This window comes from Salmo trutta, chromosome 35 (genome assembly GCF_901001165.1).
Source record: "Salmo trutta chromosome 35, fSalTru1.1, whole genome shotgun sequence".
Taxonomy (NCBI): domain Eukaryota; kingdom Metazoa; phylum Chordata; class Actinopteri; order Salmoniformes; family Salmonidae; genus Salmo; species Salmo trutta.
This window is the reverse complement of record NC_042991.1, coordinates 22,395,867-22,421,873: the sequence shown is the minus strand read 5'-3', so window position 1 is coordinate 22,421,873 and position 26,007 is coordinate 22,395,867. Positions and strand designations below refer to the sequence as shown.

Genomic DNA, 26,007 nt, shown 5'->3' with positions numbered 1-26,007 from the left:
AAATTCACAGACAAAATAAACAACATTTCAGAAAATAAAATAAACATTTCTTGAAAGCATTGTTTACTAATGGGGAATGCAGTCAGAGGCTATAAACGGTGCTGCAGATAACAGTCCCCCCATTTCTCTCTTTGGTGAAGTCATGAGTGCAGGTTTCAGTGCCCAACAGGTCGTAGATATGATTTTTTTCAGATGTCCAGGAGGAACAAGAGAATAATTATTTAGAAGAGGAGGAGGTATCTGAAGAAGAATACAACCCAGAGCATGATGCATCATCTTCAGACGAAGAAGAAATCCCCCAAGCTGAAAGAGACATTTTTGTCAAAGAACAGCAAATTAATCTTAGCGGGTGAGTATAGGTCCCGAGGCAAGGCTACATGTAGTCTCTGGGATGCAGAGAGTGGAAGAGCATTTTCTGTGCCATGATGCCACTGAAAGTATTTCCCACTTTCTCAAGAATGGTACGATTTGATAACCGTGAGTCAAGAACTGCAAGACGTGTGAGAGACAAACTGGCGGCCATAAGAGAGGTCTGGGAGAAGTGGGTGGAGCATCTGCCATACCTCTACAGCCCTGGGCCTGAAGTAACAGTGGATGAGCAACTGGTTCCATTCAGAGGTACATTTTTATTTTCATATCTGTAATATAAGTGATTTCCACTGTTAATTTTATTATGTATTGCTGTAATATTTGTAAGTCGCTCTGGATAAGAGCGTCTGCTAAATGACGTAAATGTAAAATGTAAATGTAATATCATTGATTTATGTGATTGTTTTCTGTGACCGATACTAATTACTGATAGTAATCTCTTTTGTCAAAAGGTCCCTGTCCTTTCCGGCAGTATATGCCCAGCAAGCCAGCAAAGTATGGCATCAAGATATGGGTGGCCTGTAAGACACAATTCAGCTACGCTTGGAAGATGCAAGACTACACAGGGAAGCCGACCAGTGGAGCCCCGGAGAAAAACCAGGGGATGCGGGTTGTGCCTGATATGACAGATGGACTTAGAGGGCACAATGTCACGTCTGACAATCTCTTCACCTCTTATGAACTCAGCTAGCAGCTCCTGAAGAGGAAGATCACCATGGTTGGCAGTTAGAAAGAACAAGCCTGTGCTCCCCCCCTGCATCCCTCGCAAGGGGGAGAGGGGCCTTCATCAAAGTTTGCCTTCACCCCCACCACCACTCTAGTTTCTTACCTCCAAAGATGAACAATAATGTGGTCCTCCTAAGCACACTGCACAAAACGGTTGAGAGCAGTGATCGTGAGGACAGGAAGCCAGCCATAATCCTGGACTACAACCACAACAAAGGAGGCACGGACAACCTGGACAAAGTGATTGGAACTTACAGCTGCAGGAGGATGACTGCCCGCTGGCCCCTGGTCATCTTCCATAACATCATTGATGTGTCCTCATACAATGCCTTCATGATATGGAACAAGATCAACCCTACCTGGATGCCTGATAAACGGAACAAGAGGAGGGTGTTCCTGGAGCAGCTGGGAAAGGCACTCGTAACCCCACGTATTCAGAGAAGGGAGCGCCTTCCCTGCACAGCAGCCTCTGCAGCGCTTGTGAAAGCTGTTCAGGCGGATGAATCTTGTCCTGATCCACCTGAGGCTGCAGCTGGGGCAGGCAAGAGGAGGAGATGCCAATTCTGCCACCCAAAGAAGGACTGTAAAACAAATACTATGTGCTGCACATGTGAGAAATACATCTACAAAGTCTATGCATACACACTTGCATACTGTCCTACATGTGCTAATTAGAGTTGATTGATTTATGTTCTTAACATTTTTGTTTTGTATCTATTATCTTATTCTTATTCATTGTTGTTGTTGTTTACACACCTTGTGGGTGTGGGCAATGGTTCAACAAATAGGAGAAGACTAGTATTTTGTAGTTGAATTCCTCATTGTACAGTATATAAGAATATATCACTATGTTGCCAAAAAAGCTCAAGACTGTTGTTTCCCTTCAATAAAATGCATTCAAAACCATATTCTGCACATTTCTGCTACTTTCTTAGGATATACAAGTGCTATCCCTTGCTAAAAAAATTGTTTACACCTATGCAGTACCTTTAGCAATAATAATAATAATAAACCAAATCAAAGTTTATTTGTCACGTGCGCCGAATACAACAGGTGTAGTAGACCTTACAGTGAAATGCTTACTTACAGGATCTAACCAATAGTGCGAAAAAGGTATGTGTGTGTGTGTACATAAAGAAATAAAACAACAGTAAAAAGACATTTGAAATTAACAGTAGCAAGGCTATATACAGACACTGGTTGGTCGGGCCAATTGAGGTAGTATGTACATGAATGTATAGTTAAAGTGACTATGCATATATGATAAACAGAGAGTAGCAGCAGTGTAAAAGAGGGGTTGGGGGCGCACACAATGCAAATAGTCCGGGTAACCATTTGGTTACCTGTTCAGGAGTCTTGTTGAGAAGCCTTTTTGTGCTAGACTTGACACTCCGGTAACGCTTACCATACGGTAGTAGAGAGAACAGTCTATGACTGGGGTGGCTGGGTTCTTTGACAATTTTTAGGGCCTTCCTCTGACACCGCCTGGTGTAGAGGTCTTGGATGGCAGGCAGCTTTGCCCCAGTGATGTACTGGGCCGTACGCACTACCCTCTGAAGTGCCTTGCGGTCGGAGGCCGAGCAAATACCGTACCAGGCAGTGATGCAACTGGTCAGGATGCTCTCGATATTGTTGCAGCTGTAGAACCTTTTGAGGATCTCAGGATCCATGCCAAATCTTTTTAGTTTCCTGAGGGGGAATAGCGTTGTCGTGCCCTCTTCATGACTGTCTTGGTGTGTTTGAACCATTCTAGTTTGTTGTTGATGTGGACACCAAGGAACTTGCAGCTCTCAACCTGCTCCACTACAGCCCCGTCGATGAGAATGGGGGCGTGCTCGGTCCTACTTTTCCTGTAGTCCACAATCATCTCCTTAGTCTTGGTTACGTTGAGCGATAGGTTGTTATTCTGGCACCACCCGGCCAGGTCTCTGACCACCTCCCTATAGGCTGTCTCGTCGTTGTCGGTGATCAGGCCTACCACTGTTGTGTCGTCTGCAAACTTAATGATGGTGATGGAGTCGTGCCTGGCCATGCAGTCGTGGGTGAACAGGGAGTACAGGAGGGGACTGAGCATGCACCCCTGGGGAGCTCCAGTGTTGAGGATCAGCATGACAGATGTGTTGTTACATACCCTCACCACCTGGGGGCGGCCCGTCAGGAAGTTCAGGATCCAGTTGCAGAGGGAGGTGTTTAGTCCCAGGTTCCTTAGCTTAGTGATGAGCTCTACTTTAGTAAAGAAAACTATCATGACAGGTGTGTTGTAATAAAAACGAGTGATGTCCACTGATTAAATGCAGTCTTTCTGCATTGTGAAGAGGGAAAACCAAGATATTCACAAAGTTTGTGATGAATGACAGGTTATTTCTTCATGCAAAATAGATTTGGGTTTAATATTCAATTAAGCTGCTTTATTTTAGGGGTTTAGTGAAGGCGGGTCATTTTTTACCCTTAGGACAAGGGGAGTATACAGAATGTTACAAATGACTACACAAGGTTTAAGACAATCAGACGAGGGTGTAAGCCAATCGAGATTCAGATCCTCCAATATCACTATTTCAGAGGCTATGAATGGGGCGAGTGGTTCAGAGACAGTATTGATTGCTCCTCCTGTGGCAGAGAGGGGGCCATTGGTCCCTGCAGCATAGAAATTAACATTCTGGCAAATAACAACATGTATAACTGTGTAGTAGCTCAAAATGCTTCGGAAGCGAGTCATTGAGAGATTGGGTCGCCTTAAAGTTTTATTTTTTTACTTTATTTATAGATTTTCAGATATAACAACAAAAACAGTACAACCCCAAACCCTCATTCTCCCATCCATCCATCACCTACCTCTCCCTCCAACCCTTCACTCCCTCCCACCCTCCACTTTCTCCCTCCAAACCACCCACCCGCCAAGGCATCTATAAAAGTAAGCTAAATAGGAAAGAAAAACAGAAACAAAAAGTAATAGAAACAAAAACAATGGAAAAAAAGTTAAATAAAATTCTTATCAGCACAAATGGCCACTAGACAGACAAGACTGCTTACCAAACTATACAAAGTTAGACAAAGTAAGAAAGGCTCTCCACTTATTATAAACTCAGCAAAAAAAGAAACGTCCTCTCAACTGTGTTTATTTTTAGCAAACTTAACATGTGTAAATATTTGTATGAACATAAGATTCAACAACTGAGAATTAAACTGAACAAGTTCCACAGACATGTGACTAACAGAAATTGAAAAATGTGTTCCTGAACAAAGGGGGGGTCAAAATCAAAAGTAACAGTCAGTATCTGGTGTGGCCACCAGCTGCATTAAGTACTGCAATGCATCTCTCCTCATGGACTGCACCAGATTTGCCAGTTCTTGCTGAGATGTTACCCCACTCTTCCACCAAGGCACCTGCAAGTTCCCAGACATTTCTGGGGGGAATGGCCCTAGCCCTCACCCTCCGATCCAACAGGTCCCAGGCGTGCTCAATGGGATTGAGATCCGGGCTCTTCGCTGACCATGGCAGAACACTGACATTCCTGTCTTGCAGGAAATCACGCACAGAACGAGCAGTATGGCTGGTGGCATTGTCATGCTGGAGGGTCATGTCAGAATGAGCCTGCGGGAAGGGTACCACATGAGGGAGGAGGATGTCTTCCCTGTAACGCACAGCGTTGAGATTGCCTGCAATAACAACAAGCTCAGTCCGATGATGCTGTGACACACCGCCCCAGACCAGAGTACAGGCCTTGGTGTAACGCTCATTCCTTCGATGATAAACACGAATCCGACCGTCACCCTTGGTGAGACAAAACCGCAACTCGTCAGTGAAGAGCACTTTTTGCCAGTCCTGTCTGGTCCAGCAACGGTGGGTTTGTGCCCATAGGCAACGTTGTTGCCGGTGATGTCTGGTGAGAACCTGCCTTACAACAGGCCTACAAGCCCTCAGTCCAGCCTCTCTCAACCTATTGAAGACAGTCTGAGCACTAATGGAGGGATTGTGCGTTCCTGGTGTAACTCAGGCAGTTGTTGTTGCCATCCTGTACCTGTCCCACAGGTGTGATGTTCGGATGTACCGATCCTGTGCAGGTGTTGTCACACATGGTCTGCCCCTGCGAGGACAATCAGCTGTCCATCCTGTCTCCCTGTAGCTCTGTCTTAGGCGTCTCACAGTACGGACATTGCAATTTATTGCCCTGGCCACATCTGCAGTCCTCGTGCCTCCTTGCAGCATGCCTAAGGCACGATCACGCAGATGAGCAGGGACCCTGGGCATCTTTCTTTTGGTGTTTTTCAGAGTCAGAAGAAAGGCCTCTTTAGTGTCCTAAGTTTTCATAACTGTGACCTTAATTGCCTACCGTCTGGAAGCTGTTAGTGTCTTAACGACCGTTGCACAGGTGCATGTTCATTAATTGTTTATGGTTCATTGAATAAGCATGGGAAACAGTGTTTAAACCCTTTACAATGAAGATCTGTGAAGTTATTTGGATTTTTACAAATTATCTTTGAAAGACAGGGTCCTGAAAAAGGGATGTTTCTTTTTTTGCTGAGTTTATTTATGAGGACCAGGTTAAGTCAAACTTTTGTTGGGACCCATGTACAGTGTATCTAACCTTCTCCAGGGGCAGAGATGACATCACCTCCTTAACCCACTGCATTAAGAAGGGCGCCTTTGCAGACTTCCAGTGAAAGAGGACAAGGCGGCGAGCATTCTGGTCTAGGGGAAGTACCCCAAAAATGGCAGTGACCATGTTGGGGCTAACAGTTGTATTACACATATGTGAGAATGCCTCAAAAATGGGGTCCCAGAGGCCACTCAAAGATTGGCATGACCAAAACATGTGTCCCACAGTCACTGGACTCTAGTGGCATCTCAAACACTTGGGGTCAACATTTGGTTATATTGTTGCCAATCCGTCATTTGAGTAATGGACATGGTGCAAAACCATAAACTGTATAAGCCCATGCCTTATACAAAATTATGATGTGTGGATAAGCTCAATAGTTTGTTGGCATATATAATCTTGTAGTTCGCCACCTATGTCTTGCTCCCATGCAGATATTGTATTTGCAAAGGAAGGCGGATTAATGTTCTGTATTATGTCGTATAATCTGGAGATTGTGCCCTTCAGATAAGGGTTAAGATCTAAGCACCACTCGACTGGACACTTACTATGCTCGAGTGGAAATGAAGGGAAATGTTTTTTGGCAAAGCTGCGATTTTGCAGGTATCTAAAAAAGTGGGTATTGAGAATATTATGGTCAACCCTCAGAGTATCGAATGAGATTAATGTGTTATCAACAAATAGGTCACAAAAAACACCAGACCGTTCCTATGCCAGAACTGGAATGTCGTGTCAATCTGCGATGCTGGGAAGAGATGATTAGATGTTAATGGAGAGAAGCCACTTGCTTGTTTAAGGCTAAAGTGACTTCGGAATTGGGACCAGATTTTAAGGGAGTTCTTAACAATGGGGTTCAAAACATGGGTGCCAAGGTTCATGGGCATTGGGGAGCACAGAAGCGAGACCAGAGAAGTTGGAAGGCTTGACTGTATCTCCATGATGGCCCAGGCTGGACCATCCTTGTTTTCAAATATAGAAACCCAATAAACACATTTAGATATATTTGCTGACCAGTAGGAGTGTAAAACATTGGGAAGGCCCAGCCCGCCTGCGGGGTTAGGTCTCTCTAGATATACATTTCTCATTCATGGATTTGACTTATTCTAAATGAAGCTGGAAATGTAGCTGTCCAGTTGTTTGAACATCGACTTTGGCAGAAAAATGGGAATCATTTGGAACAAGTACAAATGCCAAGGAAGTACAGTCATCTTAACAGAATTAATGCGACCTGTTAATGAAATGGGAAGAGACGACTACCTTATGAAATCCTGCTTAGTGCACTCCAGAAGTGTTTGTTCAAACAGCCTTAAATGAGTGTTTGACCTTTATCCCCAAATAAGTAAAGACCTGATGCTCCACCTTACATTTGAAATCGGCATACCCAATTCCTTCTGCTAAATGTTTAACGGGGAGGAGCACACTTTTTGTTAGGTTTAACTTATAACCAGAGAATGTCCCAAAACCTTGTAGCATGTCCAAGAGATAGGGTATAGACTCCACAGGGTTAGAGATGTATAAAAGAAGATCCTCTGCATATAAGGACACCTTGTGAGGCATGTCGCCCCTTAGTATTCCCTAAATCCTCTCCTCCGCCCGCAGGGTTACAGCAAGAGGTTCAATAGCCATATCAAAAAGGAAAGGGGATAAACAGCAACCCTGCCTGGCCCCCCTGTGGAGAGGGAAGCCTTCCCTGTAGCTCAGTTGGTAGAGCATGGTGTTTGCAACACCAGGGTTGTGGGTTCGATTCCCACGGGGGGCCAGCACAGGGAAAAAAAAAAAAAAAAAAAAAAAAAAAAAAAAAATGTATGAAATGTATGCATTCACTACTGTAAGTCGCTCTGGATAAGAGCGTCTGCTAAATGACTAAAATGTAAATGGAAATGGAAGTAGCTGGAGGTAACATTGTTGGTGCAAACAGAAGCCACTGGGGATGAGTACAACATCTTAATCCAGGAAAGGAATGACGGGCCAAACCCAAATCTCTCTAGTACTGTAAATAGATATTCCCACTCAACCCGGTTGAAAGCCTTCTCAGCATCAAGAGAGATGACGACCTCTGGCTGTAGAGTTGAGTGGGCAGAATAAAGAACATTAAATAACCTGCGCATATTATAGAAAGATTGACCAAACCGGATTTATCTCAGGTAGGCAGAGTTAATTATATTAGGCATCACTGTCTCTAAACGGCAAGAGAGGACCTTAGTGAGAATTTTATAATCGCAACACAAAAGGCTTATAGGGCGGTATGAGCCACAGTCTAGGGAATTCTTGTCTTTTTTAAGCAAAACCGAAATAGTCGCCTGGGTAAGTGTCTGTGGCAGTTTCTGACTAGAAAGGATTTCATTGTACATTGAGCTGAGGATAGGGGATAATTTAGAGGAGAATGCTTTATAAAATTCAATAGGGAAGCCATCAGGCCCAGGGGCTTTACGGCTCTGCATGGACTGGATTGCCAGAGTAGCTTCATCATCACTTATTGAGGCATCCATTTTGGTTTGTTCATCTGAATTGAGACAGGGGATGTCCAGATTGTCTAGAAATGCATGCATATGAGATGTGTCAGGAAGAGCCTCTGACGAGTAAAGAGCAGAATAGAATTGCTTAAATTGATTTCTTTGGGATTGGTAGAAATTAAATCAGCTGCAACACAGATTTCAGGTATGGTGCTGCTAGCAGCATATTGTCGAAGCTGGTGAGATAACAACTTGCCAGCTTTCTCTCCGTGTTCATAGGATTTTTGCCTCAACTTAAACAGCAGCTGCTCCATTTGTTTGGTGGAAAGATTGTCAAATTCCGATTGGTGTAGCAGTCTCTCTTTGTAGAGTTCAGGAGTCGGAGAAGAGGCATATCTGTTGTCCACATTTAGATTGAGTTGAGAAAGCTCCGATAAGCGTTTTGTGTGCTGTTTGTTGTCATACGCTGTGTATAAAATAATTTGGACCCTTAGATATGCTTTTAACGACTCCCACACAGTAGAGTGAGACACGTCAGGGGTGCAGTTGATATGTATTTTTTAAAGGCACTACAGGATAGTAGTAGTGGGTCAAGTCGTCACGCGCGTTGTGACACAGTACGGTCCGGAAAGCGGATATCTAGCTGGACAGGGCTATGGTCTGAGATAACAATGCTGTGATATTGGTTATCAGTTACAAAAGGAAAAAGTCAATTCTAGAGTATGAGAGGTGGACTGGAGAAAAAAAGGTGTACCGTTTAGCAGTGGGATTGCTCCTCCTCCATGGATCAGACAAATTATAGGATTCTAGAAATGAGTTTATTACTGCGCCTGATTTTGAAGTTACGTTGTTGGACTTCGGTCTGGATCTGTCTAGACTTGGATGCAATACACAATTGAAATCTCCACCCAATATCAGATGACGAGAATTAAGGTCGGGAAGTGTTGCGATGAGGTCAAAGAAAAATTGAGCGTCATCCAAATTAGGACCATAGAGGTTAGCCAGAATAACCTGTGTGCTAAACAATTTCACCATCACTGTAATATATCTTCCATTAGTATCTGAAATTACTTCGGAGGAGACAAACGGGGTGCCTTTTCTGATAAGGACGGCTGCCCCTCTGGCCTTAGCACCAAAGTTGGAGTGAAATATTTGGTCTACCCATCCTCTCTTTAGTTTACCATGGTCGCTGGACCAGAGATAGGTCTGTTGGAGAAAAACAGTGTTCGGACTTAAATACTTAAGATGAGCATACACTCGGCTACGCTTGACCACCTGGTTAATTCCTTTCACGTTCAAGCTGATAAGCATGTGGAGCCTAGAGTATGTGAGTTAGCCATAGTAATCATAGTAATCAGAAATGAATGTTAGTATAATCACATGGCCAGTGTGCTGAAAGGTCAGGGTAATAAAATATAAAGAAAAAAAATCACATTTTATTTGTCACATGCGCCGAATACAACAGGAACACTAAAACCTTGGACCTCTATGCTGGCCTTCCCCTGTTGGAAGGCTGCATCTACCTCTCCTAATCTAGAGCAAAATGCTACCATGTTAAACTGAACCTCAGGAGAGCTCTATCCAGGGGGAACATAATCAAGTTTACACCTAGGGAAAGGGATTCTGGAGGGAACCACCTCAGCCATCCAAGGTATCTTATGCAATATGCATATTTGAAGGATAGTAAATCAATATATAAAAAAGGAGGTATAGGTATATGTTCCCCCCGACCAACCCCATCCACTTGGGATGACTTAAAACGTGTGTGTGTATATATATATATATATACACAGTGTCATGACGTTGGCCTGTGGGTAAGGTTTATGACCCCCCCATAAATACCTTTCTCCCTTCCCCTCTCTTTCTGACCCTACTGAAGGACTGTTGAATAGCCTGTGTTAAATATAGAGAGTCTGGGAACATCAAACAAATGTGGAAAAGGAACCATATTTTGGTAATAAAACCAGTTGGAAATATGCTTTGGAACGTAATGAGTATGGATGTCAGTTTGGTTGTCATCTGAGACATTATGACTGATGACAGGATGACATAATCTGTACCTGGGAAAGTATACACCCTCTAGTTATCAGAGTCACATGGAATTGTTATGCAATTGAAATGTTTGATATTGAAATTGTTTGTTAGGAGATTAAATGTAATTTTAGCTTCCAAATGAGAGAATTGGGTTTTCATAACATTTTACATTTACATTTTTAGTCATTTAGCAGACACTCTTATCCAGAGCGACTTACAGTAGTGAATGCACACATTTCATACATTTTTTTCTCCGTACTGGTCCCCCGTGGGAATCGAACCCACAACCCTGGCGTGGCAAACACCATGCTCTACCAACTGAGCCACACGGGAAAAGGAAAGTGCCCTGCTTGATCAGTGGCCCGCCTCTGTGAATAGACAGGGGTTATAAACGATGAAACACATCCTTCTCCCTCTCCACTATATAAGCCTTTGACAAAAAGATAACCACATGTTCCAGTACGTGAGGTCTGCAGCCTCTACGTTTGAAGGACACACGTCAAGTATAGAACTAAGCCAACCTCGGCGTGAGCTTTGGTGGCGAATGGTATGAACTTTGAGCTTATTCACTACAGAAGTGATACTTCCTTGCCATTGAGTTAGCAGCGGCCGCTGTAGACGTGAGCTAGGAAAGGACGGACGACGGAACCAGTCTAACAACCACAGACAAAGATACCACCACGTATCCACTTTACCACCATTGACATTCTTCCGAGGACAGGAAGATCTGTTGGCCAACCCGGCCAGCATCTACGACCAATATACCGAAGCGCAGCTCAGAGTAAATATTTATTGCATTTTCCTTTTCCAAATGGGCGGTAATTTAGAATGCATAAGATAATGTATTTACGATAGCATAGCTGCTGTTTCTTTGTTCCTAAGTCTTCCCGCTCTTTCATTTAAGCCAACCCCCTTCCTTTGTCTAACAAATGTCGGCTCCGTCCACCAGGGACGTTTTCTGTATGACATCATTTGTATTCTGTGTATATGTAATTCTGTGTGATTAGTTTAGGTATTTAGTAAATAAATAATTAAACCCAATTTTGTATTGCTGATTCAACTTGTTAGCCAGGGTTCGTGAAGATAACCAAGAATTTACAACTTTCATTATGAGACTGAAAATAAGATGATTAAGATGACGGCTATCGATGTAAAATATTACTAAGTATTTTAAGAGTTTATTCGGAAGATAACGGCTCTATAAACATTCTTCCGTGGTGCCCCGACTTTCTAGTTAACCTCTCTAGGGTATGTGGGACGAAATTGTCCCACCTACTCAACAGCCAGTGGAATCCCGTTGCGCGATTTTCAAATACCTTAGAAATGCTATTACTTCAATTTCTCAAACATATGACTATTTTACACCATTTTAAAGACAAGACTCTCGATAATCTAACCACACTGTCCGATTTCAAAAAGGCTTTACAATGAAAGCAAAACATTAGATTATGTCAGCAGAGTACCCAGCCAGAAATAATCAGACACCCATTTTTCAAGCTAGCATACAATGTCACATAAACCCAAACCACAGCTAAATGCAGCACTAACCTTTGATGATCTTCATCAGATGACACTCCTAGGACATTATGTTATACAATACATGCATGTTTTGTTCAATCAAGTTCATATTTATATCAAAAACCAGCTTTTTACATTAGCATGTGACGTTCAGAACTAGCATACCCACCGCAAACTTCCGGTGAATTTACTAAATTACTCACGATAAACGTTCACAAAAAACATAAATTATTTTAAGAATTATAGATTCAGAACTCTTTTATGCAATCGCTATGTCCAATTTTAAAATAGCTTTTCGGCAAAAGCACATTTTTCAATATTCTGAGTAGATAGCTCGCCATCACGGGCTAGCTATTTTGACACCCACCAAGTTTGGCCCTCACCAAATTCAGATTTACTATAAGAAAAATTGAATTACCTTTGCTGTTCTTCGTCAGAATGCACTCCCAGGACTTCTACTTCAATAACAAATGTTGGTTTGGTTCAAAATAATCCATAGTTATGTTCAAATATCCTCTGTTTTGTTCGTGCGTTCAAGACACTATCCGAAGGGTGACGCGCCCGACGCGTTTCGTGACAAAACAATTCTAAATATTCCATTACCGTACTTCGAAGCATGTCAACCGCTGTTTAAAATCAATTTTTATGCGATTTTTCTCATAAAAAAGCGATAATATTCCGACCGGGAAACCCTGTTTTCGTTCAAAGACGAAAAAATAAAAACATGGTGTCGGCTCGTGCACACGCCCCCAGTCTCATTGTTCTCTGATCGACCACTATCCAAATGCGCTACTGTTTTTCAGCAATGGGCTGCAAAGTCATCATTCACCGTTCTGCCGCCTTCTGAGAGCCTATGGGAGCTGTAGGAAGTGTCACGTTACAGCAGAGATCCTCAGTTTTCAATAAAGAGATTGTAGAAGGCCAAGAAATGGTCAGAGAGGGCACTTCCTGTAAGGAATCTTCTCAGGTATTTGCCTGCCATATGAGTTCTGTTATACTCACAGACACCATTCAAACAGTTTTAGAAACTTTGGAGTGTTTTCTATCCAAAGCTAATAATTATATGCATATTCTAGTTTCTGGGCAGGAGTAATAATCAGATTAAACCGGGTACGTTTTTTATCCGGCCGTGAAAATACTGCCCCCTATCCATAACAGGTTAACGGAGTCGATCTTTATGTTGACCTCGGTGTCGAGAATAGCTATTTGTGTGGATAGGTCAGCAGATAATGACTCCACCTTAGCCATTCTGTTCAGATTTAATGATAGCCGCCATTACCATGGCTAGGTCGGGGGGATCAGAGTCCGTGTCAGGTGAGCCCAAGGCTTCAGTAGAAGCCTGCTCCTTTGTGGCCCGCAGCCATTGTTGTCTCGACATTTTACGATTAAAAGGCCAAAAATGTCAGAAAAAAAAGACATTAGTAAATTGGGTTAGATTCCAAATGAAACGTTACAATATGAACACGGTGTGGGAGGTGTTCGTCAAGTATTAATAGTAAATTGTTCGCCCTGGATCGGAGCACCGAGAAAACGCCCCCCTTAAAGTTCTTTTTGACATAAATTGCTACACCGCCACCCTTCTTTGGCCTATCACATCTGTAAACATTATAATCATGAAGTGTAATGGATCAACAGAGCTTTTAACCATGTTTCAGAGCACACTAAAATGTTGCGATTTGTATCCCGGACCCCAAATGTCCAACATACTTTGTACATTCATGTGTATCAGCCCAAGCCCGAGCCATGTTTTAAAGTCTGCCGGAGAGTGTACAGTCTAAGTAGGGGGAAGACTGGCAGAGCAAATGGTACTATCAGGGGAAGTAGCTCAACAGGATTTAGATTTCAGATTTTAACACCCCTAGAATTGAGAGAATTTCTGGCTGACCGTGCACGGGACTGAGTAGTAATAACGGGAATTACCTGGGGGCTTGGGCTGTGCTATGTTCAAAAAGAGCCGCTGTGCTCCATTCCCGTTTGGGTGTATTCCGTCTTCATTGAAACAATCCACTAGCTTCCAAAACCAGTCAAAATTGTCAATGAAAGCCACTTTCACTGTGGTACAGTATTCAGCCAGTTGTGCATTTGGAGGAGTCTGCTGAAGTGGTTAAACCCACGGCCTATTGAGGGTAGCAGACCCGAGATAAGTAGCTGCTTGCCTACATACTTTGCAGCTCCTATCAGGTCCATAAAGTCTTGTTTCAGGCATTTGGAGCGACCCTGTTTAATGTCATTCGAACCAACATGTATTACCAGAGAGTTAGCCTCAGGTAGCTGCTTCTGGATTGTGGGAAGTATCACTAGAATGTAGCGAAATGACATTTTTTGGACGATACCGATATCCGATATCTTCCTTGCCCCCCCAAAAGAAATGGTACCAATGCCGATAACTGATATTTAAAATTTTAGCGACCTTTTATGCATTCTAGTACAGTTAAATAGCTAACACACACACATGGATGCTGCGGTCTAAGGCACTGCATCTCAGTGCAAGAGGTGTCAATACAGTCCCTGGTTCGAATCCATGCTGTATCACATCCAACAGTGATTGAGAGTTCCATAGGACGGCGCACAATTGGCACAGTGTCGTCCGGGTTTGGCCGGGGTAGGCCGTCATTGTAAATAAGAATTTGTTCTTAATTGACTTGCCTAGTTAAATAAAGGTTACACACACACCACACACACACACACCAAAAAGTTATTTTGTTGAAACATAATCAAAACCTATTTCTTTCACTTACTTGCTGTGCTGTTTCGTTGTTCATTTGTTTAGTCGTTTCATTCTCAACCAGGATTTCTGTTTGTCTGTGGCCTCTCTTCCTCGGTGCGCACTGTCACTGTGTCCATTTCCATCTCGTCCAGCTGTGTATGTAACATTTCACGTGAACCCTGTTTCTTGTCTGCATCGAAGAAGCGGTCCTTGTACATAGCATCGAGCATGGTGACACAGTAAAGAGAGAATGCCACCGAATCGCTTGTTCACAGCCTGTGTTGGCAGTTATGTTGAGCAGGCGTTTCAATGCCATGACAGAGGATATCACGTCTGCTGCAGGCACAGTTGATGAGCTTATTTCTCAAGTCAGTTGATCGAATGGAGCTAGCTAGTGTGTTCATGTTTCCAAGTTTCAAACATGTTCTCAAATGCCATTGAAATGGCAGCAGTGGTATGACATCCAGCATATTCACGAGCATGCAATACGACTTTCCTCAGTACAAAATCCTCGATGACCCACTGTTCTGTCAGACTCAGCATGCTCATGGGGCTGATATCGCTGGTCCAAATGTCAGTCGTGAAGCTAATAGCAGTGACGCTATTACTGTGTAACTCCGGTAGGGCAACATCTGAAAAATAGCGCACTTGGTAGTGTGTACCGGTACTCGACCAGTTGTCGAAAGCCAACATCACCCACAACAGAGAACGGTTGATTGTCAAGGGCAATGAATTCCATTGTCTTGGCGTTAATGGATTTCGCCTTTGAGTTGTCTCGCTGAAATGTTCTTACTCTTTCAAATGACTGCTCGACTTGCTGACTGCTCGGTCCACACAGCAGACATTGTAGGCTAGGTTAGGAATTCTGTGTTGCACGTGTAGCGCAAAAAAATATGTTATATAGGTATGCACGTCAACTTTGACATCGGTTTTACACATCGGCATTAAACTAGACATCGGGCTGATGTCGGCATTTTTAGCTAATATCGGCCGATTCCGATATGTTCACCGATATATCGTGCATCCCTACTAGAATGTCATGGATTTTCACTACAGGAAATTGCAGTGTTCTGGTATTCTCTATAGACACACAGTGGAGGTGTCATAATACCCATAAAACCTAGAGGTTTCTCTAGGACAAAGCGACTTTTATCAATACATTTGGCTCTATTCGAAAATGCTATTTAGCATCAAAGTAGACATCATGCAAGACTTCAAATCCCTGCAAGCTCCTGCACGTCATCTCTAGCTGACACCTTCGCTAACAGGTATTGTGTACATTTTAAACTTGCACAAGACAGTTCACAGAATTGTCCATTTAAAAAATGTAGCCAATTTGTTAATTTCTACATTTAGCTAATAAAGAGTTAATCCAGAGATTCTTACCTTTGCCTTGATTTGGCAGTCTCGTCCAGATCATCATGGCATTTTTAGTTCTTTATGATAGCCATATTAGCAGCTAATTAGCATTTCATTTAGGGGGGTTAAATACAAGCGTATATATTGATAAAATGAATCTTGTCCTAGAGAGATTTACCCGGTTATCAAAACGTCACGCCAGGGTAAGCCTACACAGAACACTACCCTTATTGTGTTTTTAAAAACCCATATGGGAAAAATTTATGGAAAAACGATTGGAACCATTTCCCTGTTTGACCGCAAGGTTTTATGGGTATGAGTCATACTGTGGTAATCTATAGAAACATGTCTTACCAGCTACCTACAGGTGGCTGCAGGTTGCTAGACCATGTCTACGCAAACATCTGTGACTCGTACAAAGCCGCCCCTGCCCCCACTTTGGCCAACCAGATCATGTATCTCTGTTCCTACTCCTCGCCTACAAGCAGCAACTCAAGAGGGAGCCACCAACACAGAGAATAGTGAGGCACTGAACAGCGGAGGCAGACTCAATGCTGCAGGACTGTTTTGAGAATACTGATAGGAATATGTTCAAAGATTCATCCAACCAGGACTCATCCATCAACATTGAGGAATAACCATTGTCAGTCACAGGCTTCATTAGGAAATGTGTTGATGATGTTGTACCCACAATAACAATCCGGACATAATGTGCCGCAACCAAAAACCTTGGATAAACAGAGAAATCCGTACATTGCTGGAGCCTGTACTGTGGCATTCAATGTCAGCAGAACGAACACTAGATACTTGGTGGCTTGTGACACATACAAGCCAAGCAGGTACAAGCTACGCCCCAAAAATATTATGGATGCAAAAAGACAATACAAACTCAAAATGTAATCGATGTTCGACAACTCAGACTCGGAACGCATGTGCCGAGGACTACAGGCTATCACGAACTACAAAGGCAAATCTAGCTGTGTGGTGCCCATCGAAGCATCCCTCCCAGAAGAGCTTAACACATTCTATGCTCGCATCCAAGCAGATAATAACGAGCCCTCCAGAAAGGCTCTCACTGCTCCGGATGACCAGGTGTATTCGCTCTCTGAGGCGGACGTGAGGAAAACTCTCAAGAGTGAATACTCACAAAGCCACCGGCCCAGGTGGCATCTCTGGCCACGTCCTCAGAGTGTGCGGTGACCAGCTGGTGGGTGTCTTCTCTGATATCTTCAACCTGTCCCCAGGCTGTAGTCCCCACTTGGGTCAAGAAGACCACCATCGTCCCAGTGCCCAAGAAAAACTAAGGTGACACGCCCAAATGACTATCGCCCCGCTGCACTCACCCCTGTCATCATGAAGTGTGTCGAGAGGCTGGTCATGGCCCACATCAATGACAGCATGCCAGGCACACTGGACACACTCCAATTTGCCTACTGCTCCAACCGATCCACGGAAGATGCCATTTCAATCGCTATTTACACGGCCCTAACACATCTTGACAAGAGGAACACCTATGTGAGAATGCTGTTCATTGACTACGGTTCAACACTGTTGTTCCCTCCAAGCTCAGAGCCCTGGGTATGGACACTAGTGGTGTGCCGGTCAGCGGTTTGTTCACCTGCAGCCGCCCGCAATTGCTAATAACTCTTCCGCTACTGGCCAGTGATAAAGTGAAAATCTGAGGCCCGAACCTGACCCTAACCCGCAAATATAGAAAATGTGCTGAAGGCTACAGTCAGAACAACTGAAATATTTTTTTGATAGAAGGTGCCTGTTTTTTTTTGCTAGCGACTTGCTAGTGAGTGCATACATTTCATACTTTTTTTTTTTTTTTTGTACTGGCCCCCCGTGGGAATCGAACCCACAACCCTGGCGTTGCACACACCATGCTGGCGTTGCAAACAACATTCTCTACCAACTGAGCCACAGAGAACCCTTGCTTACCAGAATGTCATAAATCAATAAAATTATTTCTTTAATCTAGTCTCCAGAGGGTGGTGTGGTCTGCCCAACGCATCACCTGCAGCAAACTACCTGCCCTCCAGGACACCGATGTCACAGGAAGGCCAAGAAGATTATCAAGGACAACAAAACACCCGAGCCACTGCCTGTTCACCCCGCTACCATGAGTAAGGCAAAGTCAGTACAGGTGCATCAAAGCTGGGACTGAGAGACTGAAAAACAGCTTCTATCTCAAGGCCATCAGATTGTTAAATAGCCATCACTAGGCGACTTCCACACAGTTACGTAACCCTGCACCCTAGAGGCTGCTTCCCCATATACATAGACTTGAAATCACTAGTCACTTGAATAATGTTTACATATTTTTGATTTACTCACCTCATATGTATATACTGTATTCGATTCTACTGTATTTAGTCTATGCCACTCCGACATTGCTCATCATAATATTTATTTATTTATACATTCCTTAATTCCATTCTTTTACTTTTAAATTGTGTGTATTATGTGTATTGTAGTTAATTGTTAGATATTACTGCACTGTTGGAGCTAGAAACACAAACATTTCTCTACAACCGCAATAATCTGCTAAACATGTGTATGTGACAAATAAAATGTGATTTGATTTAGTTGACATCTGTAAAGTTCACTCAGTCATCTCTGCTTCTTTCGTGGTGCAAAGATGTTTAGGGACCGGGGAGAAAATGCAATAACACCAAATCTTTCCTCTCTGCCCCTCCCTTCTCTTTATTTTCAACTCTCCATTTCACAGCTTTTCTCTTATTGAATTAAATTATGACATTGTCCCTTGGATCGACGTTACCTTTTTCTGGCCATTTCCAAAAGCTTTTGGCGATTGGCATGTAGGCTATTTGGCACGCATACAGTTAGACCCTAAAGCTTAGGCTTACGCACTAATGCCAGATAGCCTAAAATAATGAAAGAAAATCCTCAATGTAGCCTATAGATATAAAATTGCACAAGAAATATACATTTATGCAATTGTTTTCTCTTTATTCAACCCGCCATGAGTCAACGCGCGCATCACTACTGGACGACACTACCCTCTGCAACTGGATCCTGGACTTCCTGACAGGCAGACCACAGGTTGGAAGGATTGGCAACAACACCTCCTCCATACTGACTCTTAACACAGGAGTCCCCACAGGGGTGAGTCCTAAGCCCTCTGCTGTACACCATGACAACAACTGCATGGTTTTGCATGACAACTCAATGACATTTGCTGATGACATCACGGTTGTAGACCTGATAACCAACAACGACGAGTCAGCCTATAGGGAGGAGATAAGTGAATTGGCATTGTGTTGCCAGGACAAAAACCTCTCCGTCCACATCAGTAAAATAATAATGGCACCGGAGGGGATGGCTTGCATTTTACGGGCTCCTAACCAACTGTGCTATTTTGTTGGTTTTTTTCACGTCGTTTGTAACTTATTTTGTACATAATGTTGCTGCTACCGTCTCCTATGACTGAAATGAGCTTCTGGACATAAGAACAATGATAACTCACTGCAAACTAGACAAAGATGATCTTTTCTGAAACGAGTCTGACGCGAAGGATATACTGCTTTCTCGAGACCAGGCCCAAACCCCCATCATTTGCGTGAAGAAAAGACAGAGAAAAGGGAGCAGAGGTCAAGCTACCTTCTGAGAATTCGTAGGCGAGTGAGTAAACCTCCACTATCATCCGTACTATTGGCCAACATGCAATCACTGGAAAATAAAACGGATGATCTACAATTAAGACTATCCTAACCAATGGGACATTAAAAACTGTAATATCTTATGTTTCACTGAGTCGTGGCTGAATGACGGCATGGATACTAAAGAGCTGGCTGGGTATTCCATGCATCAGTAGGACAGAGAAGCTATGTCTAGTAAGACAAGGGGTGGGGGTATGTGTCTATTTGTAAATAACAGCTGGTGCGCGATTTCTAACATTAAAGAAGTCTCGAGGTATTGCTCGCCTGAGATAGAGTACCTCATGATAAGCTGTAGACCACACTATCTACCAAGAGAGTTTTTATCTATATTATTCGTAGCCGTCTATTTACCACCACAAACCAATGCTGGCACTAAGACAGCACTCAACGAGCTGTATAAGGCCATAAGCAAAGAAGAAAATGCTCATCCAGAAGCGGCACTCCTAGTGGCCAGGGACTTTAATGCAGGCAAACTTAAATCCTCTATCAAACTTAAAATCTTCGAATTGCCACGCTCAATGCGGAAGTGGTCAGGAGACACGGATGCTACGCTACAAGACTGTTTTGCTAGCACAGACTGGAATATGTTCCAGGATTCATCCAATGACATTGAGGAGTATACCACCTCAGTCACCGGCTTCATCAATAAGAGCATCGACGACATCATCCCCACAGTGACCGTACTTACATATCCCAACCAGAAGCCATGGATTACAGGGAACATACAGGGAACATCTACCCACTTACTGTTGGGTAGACACTGACTGAGGTCTGATACCAACAGGCTCAGACACAGTTTCTATCTACAAGCCATCAGACGGCTGAACACTTGAACTGGACTGACCCTTTGCACTGACTCTCCACACTTTAGCACACATATACACACACACACACACACCACAATTGCTGCTGACAGAATCATATTGACTATTGCTAATACTGCACAATTTAAAGGTTCGATGCAGCCGTCTTTATCTCAATATCAAATCATTTCTGGGTAACAATTAAGTACATTACTGTGATTTAAAAATAATAAGTAATGGTAAAAAAAAATTGCTTCTTAGCAAAGAGCAATTTATCAAGCAAGAATTTTGTTACGACTGTCTGGGAGTGGTGTAAGTGGGGAAGTGAAAATGAAAACTAGCTGTTATTGGCAGAGAGGTTTGAAACTCTCTTTTTTATTAGTGATGTCAGCAGGCAGGCTAAAACTCCATCCCAGCAAAACAGCTCAAACAGCTCTTACACTAAAATCGCCATCATTTTTATAATCCCAGTATTATTCCAACCTCTGAGAGTGGAAATACACTGTTCCAAAAAATAAAGGGAACACTAAAATAACACATCCTAGATCTGAATGAATTAAATAATCTTATGAAATACTTTTTTCTTTACATAGTTGAATGTGCTGACAACAAAATCACACAAAAATAATCAATGGAAATCCAATTTATCAACCCATGGAGGTCTGGATTTGGAGTCACACTCAAAATTAAAGTGGAAAACCACACTACAGACTGATCCAACTTTGATGTAATGTCCTTAAAACAAGTCAAAATGAGGCTCAGTAGTGTGTGTGGCCTCCACGTGCCTGTATGACCTCCCTACAACGCCTGGGCATGCTCCTGATGAGGTGGCGGATGGTCTCCTGAGGGATCTCCTCCCAGACCTGGACTAAAGCATCCGCCAACTCCTGGACAGTCTGTGGTGCAACGTGGCGTTGGTGGATGGAGCGAGACATGATGTCCCAGATGTGCTCAATTGGATTCAGGTCTGGGGAACGGGCGGGCCAGTCCATAGCATCAATGCCTTCCTCTTGCAGGAACTGCTGACACACTCCAACCACATGAGGTCTAGCATTGTCTTGCATTAGGAGGAAACCAGGGCCAACCGCACCAGCATATGGTCTCACAAGGGGTCTGAGGATCTCATCTCGGTATCTAATGGCAGTCAGGCTACCTCTGGCGAGCCCATGGAGGGCTGTGCGGCCCCCCAAAGAAATGCCACCCCACACCATGACTGACCCACCGCCAAACCGGTCATGCTGGAGGATGTTGCAGGCAGCAGAACGTTCTCCACGGCGTCTCCAGACTCTGTCACGTCTGTCACATGTGCTCAGTGTGAACCTGCTTCATCTGTGAAGAGCACAGGGCGCCAGTGGCGAATTTGCCAATCTTGGTGTTCTCTGGCAAATGCCAAACGTCCTGCACGGTGTTGGGCTGTAAGCACAACCCCCACCTGTGGACGTCGGGCCCTCATACCACCCTCATGGAGTCTGTTTCTGACCGTTTGAGCAGACACATGCACATTTGTGGCCTGCTGGAGGTCATTTTGCAGGGCTCTGGCAGTTCTCCTCCTGCTCCTCCTTGCACAAAGGCAGAGGTAGCGGTCCTGCTGCTGGGTTGTTGCCCTCCTACGGCCTCCTCCACGTCTCCTGATGTACTGGCCTGTCTCCTGGCAGCGCCTTCATGCTCTGGACACTACGCTGACAGACACAGCAAACCTTCTTGCCACAGCTCGCATTGATGTGCCATCCTGGATGAGCTGCACTACCTGAGCCACTTGTGTGGGTTGTAGACTCCGTCTCATGCTACCACTAGAGTGAAAGCACCGCCAGCATTCAAAAGTGACCAAAACATCAGCCAGGAAGCATAGGAACTGAGAAGTGGTCTGTGGTCCCCACCTGCAGAACCACTCCTTTATTGGGGGTGTCTTGCTAATTGCCTATAATTTCCACCTGTTGTCTATTCCATTTGCACAACAGCATGTGAAATTTATTGTCAATCAGTGTTGCTTCCTAAGTGGACAGTTTGATTTCCCAGAAGTGTGATTGACTTGGAGTTACATTGTGTTGTTTAAGTGTTCCCTTTATTTTTTTGAGCAGTGTATAAACCCAGGAAATCACATTTTTGATTGCCCTGGGCCTTTAAACACTATCCCCCCAATCTCCCCTTTCTTTGACACGTGTAAATATTGTTCTATAAAGTGTGCTTTCGTGTATTAATCTTATGCTTAAATGCTTATTCTATTCTACTGAGCCATTATGTTCGTATTCTTATATTTTATTAGTTCTTATTGTTGTTGCATTGTTGAGAATGAACCTGCAAGTATGCATTTCATTGGATTGTGTTTACCATGTGCATATGACAAATAAAACACATTTCCCACGTCCCCACGAGGACAAAGGTTATTTTGAGTTTAGGGGTTAGGTTTAGGGTTAGAATTAGGGTTAGAGGGGCCTCCCGAGTGGCGCAGTGGTCTAAGGCACTGCATCGCAGTGCTACTAGAGGCTTTGGGTTCGAGTCCAGGCTCTTTTGCAGCCAGCTACGACTGGGAGACCCATGGGGCAGCACACAATTGGCCCAGCGTCGTCCGGGTAAGGGGAGGGTTTGGCCAGCAGGGACGTCCTTGTCCCATCGCACACTAGCGCCTCCTGTGGAGGGCCAGGCGTAGTGCACACTGACACGGTTGCCAGGTGTACAGTGTTTCCTCTGACACATTAATGCAGCTGGCTTCTGGGTTAAGTGGGCATTGTGTCAAGAAGCAGTGTGGCTTGGTTGGGTTTTGTTTCGGAGGATGCACGGCTCTTGACCTTTGCCTCTCCTGAGTCCGTATGGGAGTTGCAGCGATGAGACAAGACTGTAACTACCACGAAATTGGGGAGAAAAATGGCAAAAAAAATGTGGGTTAGGTTTAGGTTTGTGTGTGTGTGTGTGTGTGTGTGTGTGTATGTCCTCTGTAGCCTATGCGTGGAGTTTGATATTGTCATTTAAACATTTGCAGAAAAAACAATGTTTGTGTAACAAAAAATTATATATACTGAACAAAAATATAAACGCAACATGTAAAGTGTTGGTCCGATGTTTCATGAGCTGAAATAAAAGATCCCAGAAATGTTCCATGCGCACAAAATCTTACTTCTCTCAAATTGTGCACACAAATTTGTTTACATCCCTGTTAGTGAGCATTTCTCTTTTGCCAAGGTAATCCATCCACCTGACAGGTGTGGTATATTAAGTAGCTGATTAAACAACATGATCATTACACAGGTGAACCTTGTGCTGGGGACAATAAAAGGCACTCTAAAATGTGCAGTTTTGTCACACAACACAATGCCATTGTTATCTGAAGTTTTGAGGGAGCTTGCAATTGGCATGCTGACTGCAGGAATGTCCACCAGAGCTGCAGAGAATGTAATGTTAATTTCTCTACCATAAGCTGCCTCCAACATCGTTTTAGATAATTTGGCAGTATGTCCAGCTCACAACCGCAGACCACGTGTCACCACGCCAGCCCAGGACCTCCACATCTGGCTTCTTCACCTGCGGGATCATCTGCGACCAGCCACCCGGAGTATTTCTATCTGTAATAAAGCCCTATACTGGGAGGAAACTAATTCTGATTGGCTGGGCCTGGCTCCCCAGTGGGTGGGTCTTTCTCCCAAGTGGGTGGGCCTCTGCCCTTCCAGGCCCACCCATAGCTGTGCCCCTGCCAAGTCATGTGAAATCCTAGATTAGGGCCTAATGAATTTATTTCAATTAACTGATTTCCTTATTTGAACTGTAACTCAGTAAAATCGTTGAAATTGTTTCATATTGCGTTTATATGTGTGTTCAGTATATATTCTATAAGAGCTTGCTCTAAAGTTTTCTGTAGTCTAATAAAAAAAAGTGTGGTTGTGGACAGTCGAATTTTGGCATAATTACTTGGTATTTATATTGCTTGCCTTGTCATACACTCGGGTGTATCGTTACTGCTTGTTTAGTCTATGAACTCATTCGATTTCAAATATCCATCATAGAAAACAATGTATCAACACATGGAAAAGTCAGCGGTGGCTTGAAGGCTACTGGGTGTTCTGTTAGAGGTCAGATTACAAGCCGGACAACTGGTAGCCATAGCTGACTAAAAAGAGAAGATGCTAGGCAACTGCACCTCTCGTTACTATTCAAGCGGCAATGTTACATACAGTACGCTATGTTCAATAAAAGACTATCCGCTCACCTCAACGATGAAGACTCGGTCTCTTCAGCATTATTGACACCCGAGGCGGGAGGTAAAACTTCACTATTGCTAAAATACCCGGTCAAGATTACTCCCTTGGCGTCCTGCTGGCGATTCATGTTGCGCGACTCATGCTGCATTATTGTTGCAGTTCGCAGGTAACTTAGAATGTACACAGCTCTAGGGGTAGTAACGCTGTGTGTGAGAGGGGAGCTGTTTCAATGAGCTCACTCACTGCCTCCCCGATAACATGGATAATCAACAGCTGCCTGAAAGCACCGCCCAGAATGCCGCTGAGTCGTGTAATTTGGGCTGAGCCACTCCTATGAGCCTATGAAAGATCACTTTTTTTCTTGTCCCAGCCTTCTATCTTATCTACTTACTTTATATGGTCCACCAGCAATTGGCCCCAGCACTATTAATATCCTACCTGGGGCATTCATTTGTCAAGTAACAGGGCACTGACCTGAAAACAGCACAATCATGTTTTACTGCTCTAATATTCCAAGTTACTGTATGTTATAGCTCATCCTTGGCCTACATTGATAGTAATCATGATTCATGATGCATTACAATGCTATATAATGAAGTATTCCCTTTCATTCCACCTGTACTTTGTGAATTGGAATTCACCATTCTGATCCTGATATTGATCTGAGGTCCTCTGTGACTATTGCCTAGTGTTATGGATTCATGGCTTTTAAGCCTGCATTATCTTGCTCTTATAGCTGTGTAGTAATGCTGTAATAACTGCAGTACAACACTTATTTAATTTGTGTATTTTGTGTGATTTATGTAAATGTCCATATTCCCAATTAGAATATCTTAATTAAGGAACTATGTGGGGGCTCTTGTGCGTGCCAGAAGAAAAAGGCATTATGTATTATAAAAAGGCATTAGGCATTATACACTTACAAACTGTTACATTCTGTTCCAATCAATTAGTAAATATGTATTAGCCTGGCAGGCTGAATCGGAAGACCTTTCTCCTGGTGTGATAAGTTATCAGACCAGCTCCAACACGCCTCATAGGTTTGACATCTGAGCAGCATTGGCCATTACAATAAAGTCCTCCCATAATACAGTAAGTTAGTGGGCTACCTCTATACTGCCATCTGGTGCTCGGTTACAACATGTTCTGTGTCTGTTGGGTGCAGCAGAGGAAATCCCTTTGTTTTCGAATCACTGGTAATGATGCTCAAAAACGATCTGGGTTCATTGCTGCGATAACGGCTATCAGTGGGAGTGAATAGAACAAAATGTGGGCAGTATTAATCGCAATTGAATACTTAATAGCTACTAAACTAAGCAAACTAACTTAAAATAATATCACAGTAGGTTAAATGAAGTGTTACTGTTGGTATTGAATTTTACATGGTAATGACTGTATACCTCTGGTACCAGTCATCACACATGGACTGTTTGGCTAGGACTGGTCAGGCAGTTGACCTTTCGGATTACGAATTATGCCATGTATTTTGTGCTTATCGTGGCTTCATAGTCATAGTCAGATTAGAAAATGGATCTGCTGGTAAGTCTACTGCTAAATCTACTGC

At 43.5% G+C, this 26,007-nt stretch overlaps 1 protein-coding gene across 1 annotated transcript in view; it reads right to left on the bottom strand.

Annotated features, from left to right (window-relative positions):
- The window catches only part of LOC115174873 (rho GTPase-activating protein 18), a 64,704-nt gene extending 40,001 nt beyond the window's left edge, over positions 1-24,703 (bottom strand). Inside the window, exon 1 of the mRNA XM_029733848.1 lies at positions 24,452-24,703. Within this exon, the coding sequence (XP_029589708.1) occupies positions 24,452-24,591 (140 nt within the window). The 5' untranslated portion in view covers positions 24,592-24,703. The remainder of the gene's footprint in view (positions 1-24,451) is intronic.
- Positions 24,704-26,007: the final 1,304 nt, after the last annotated feature.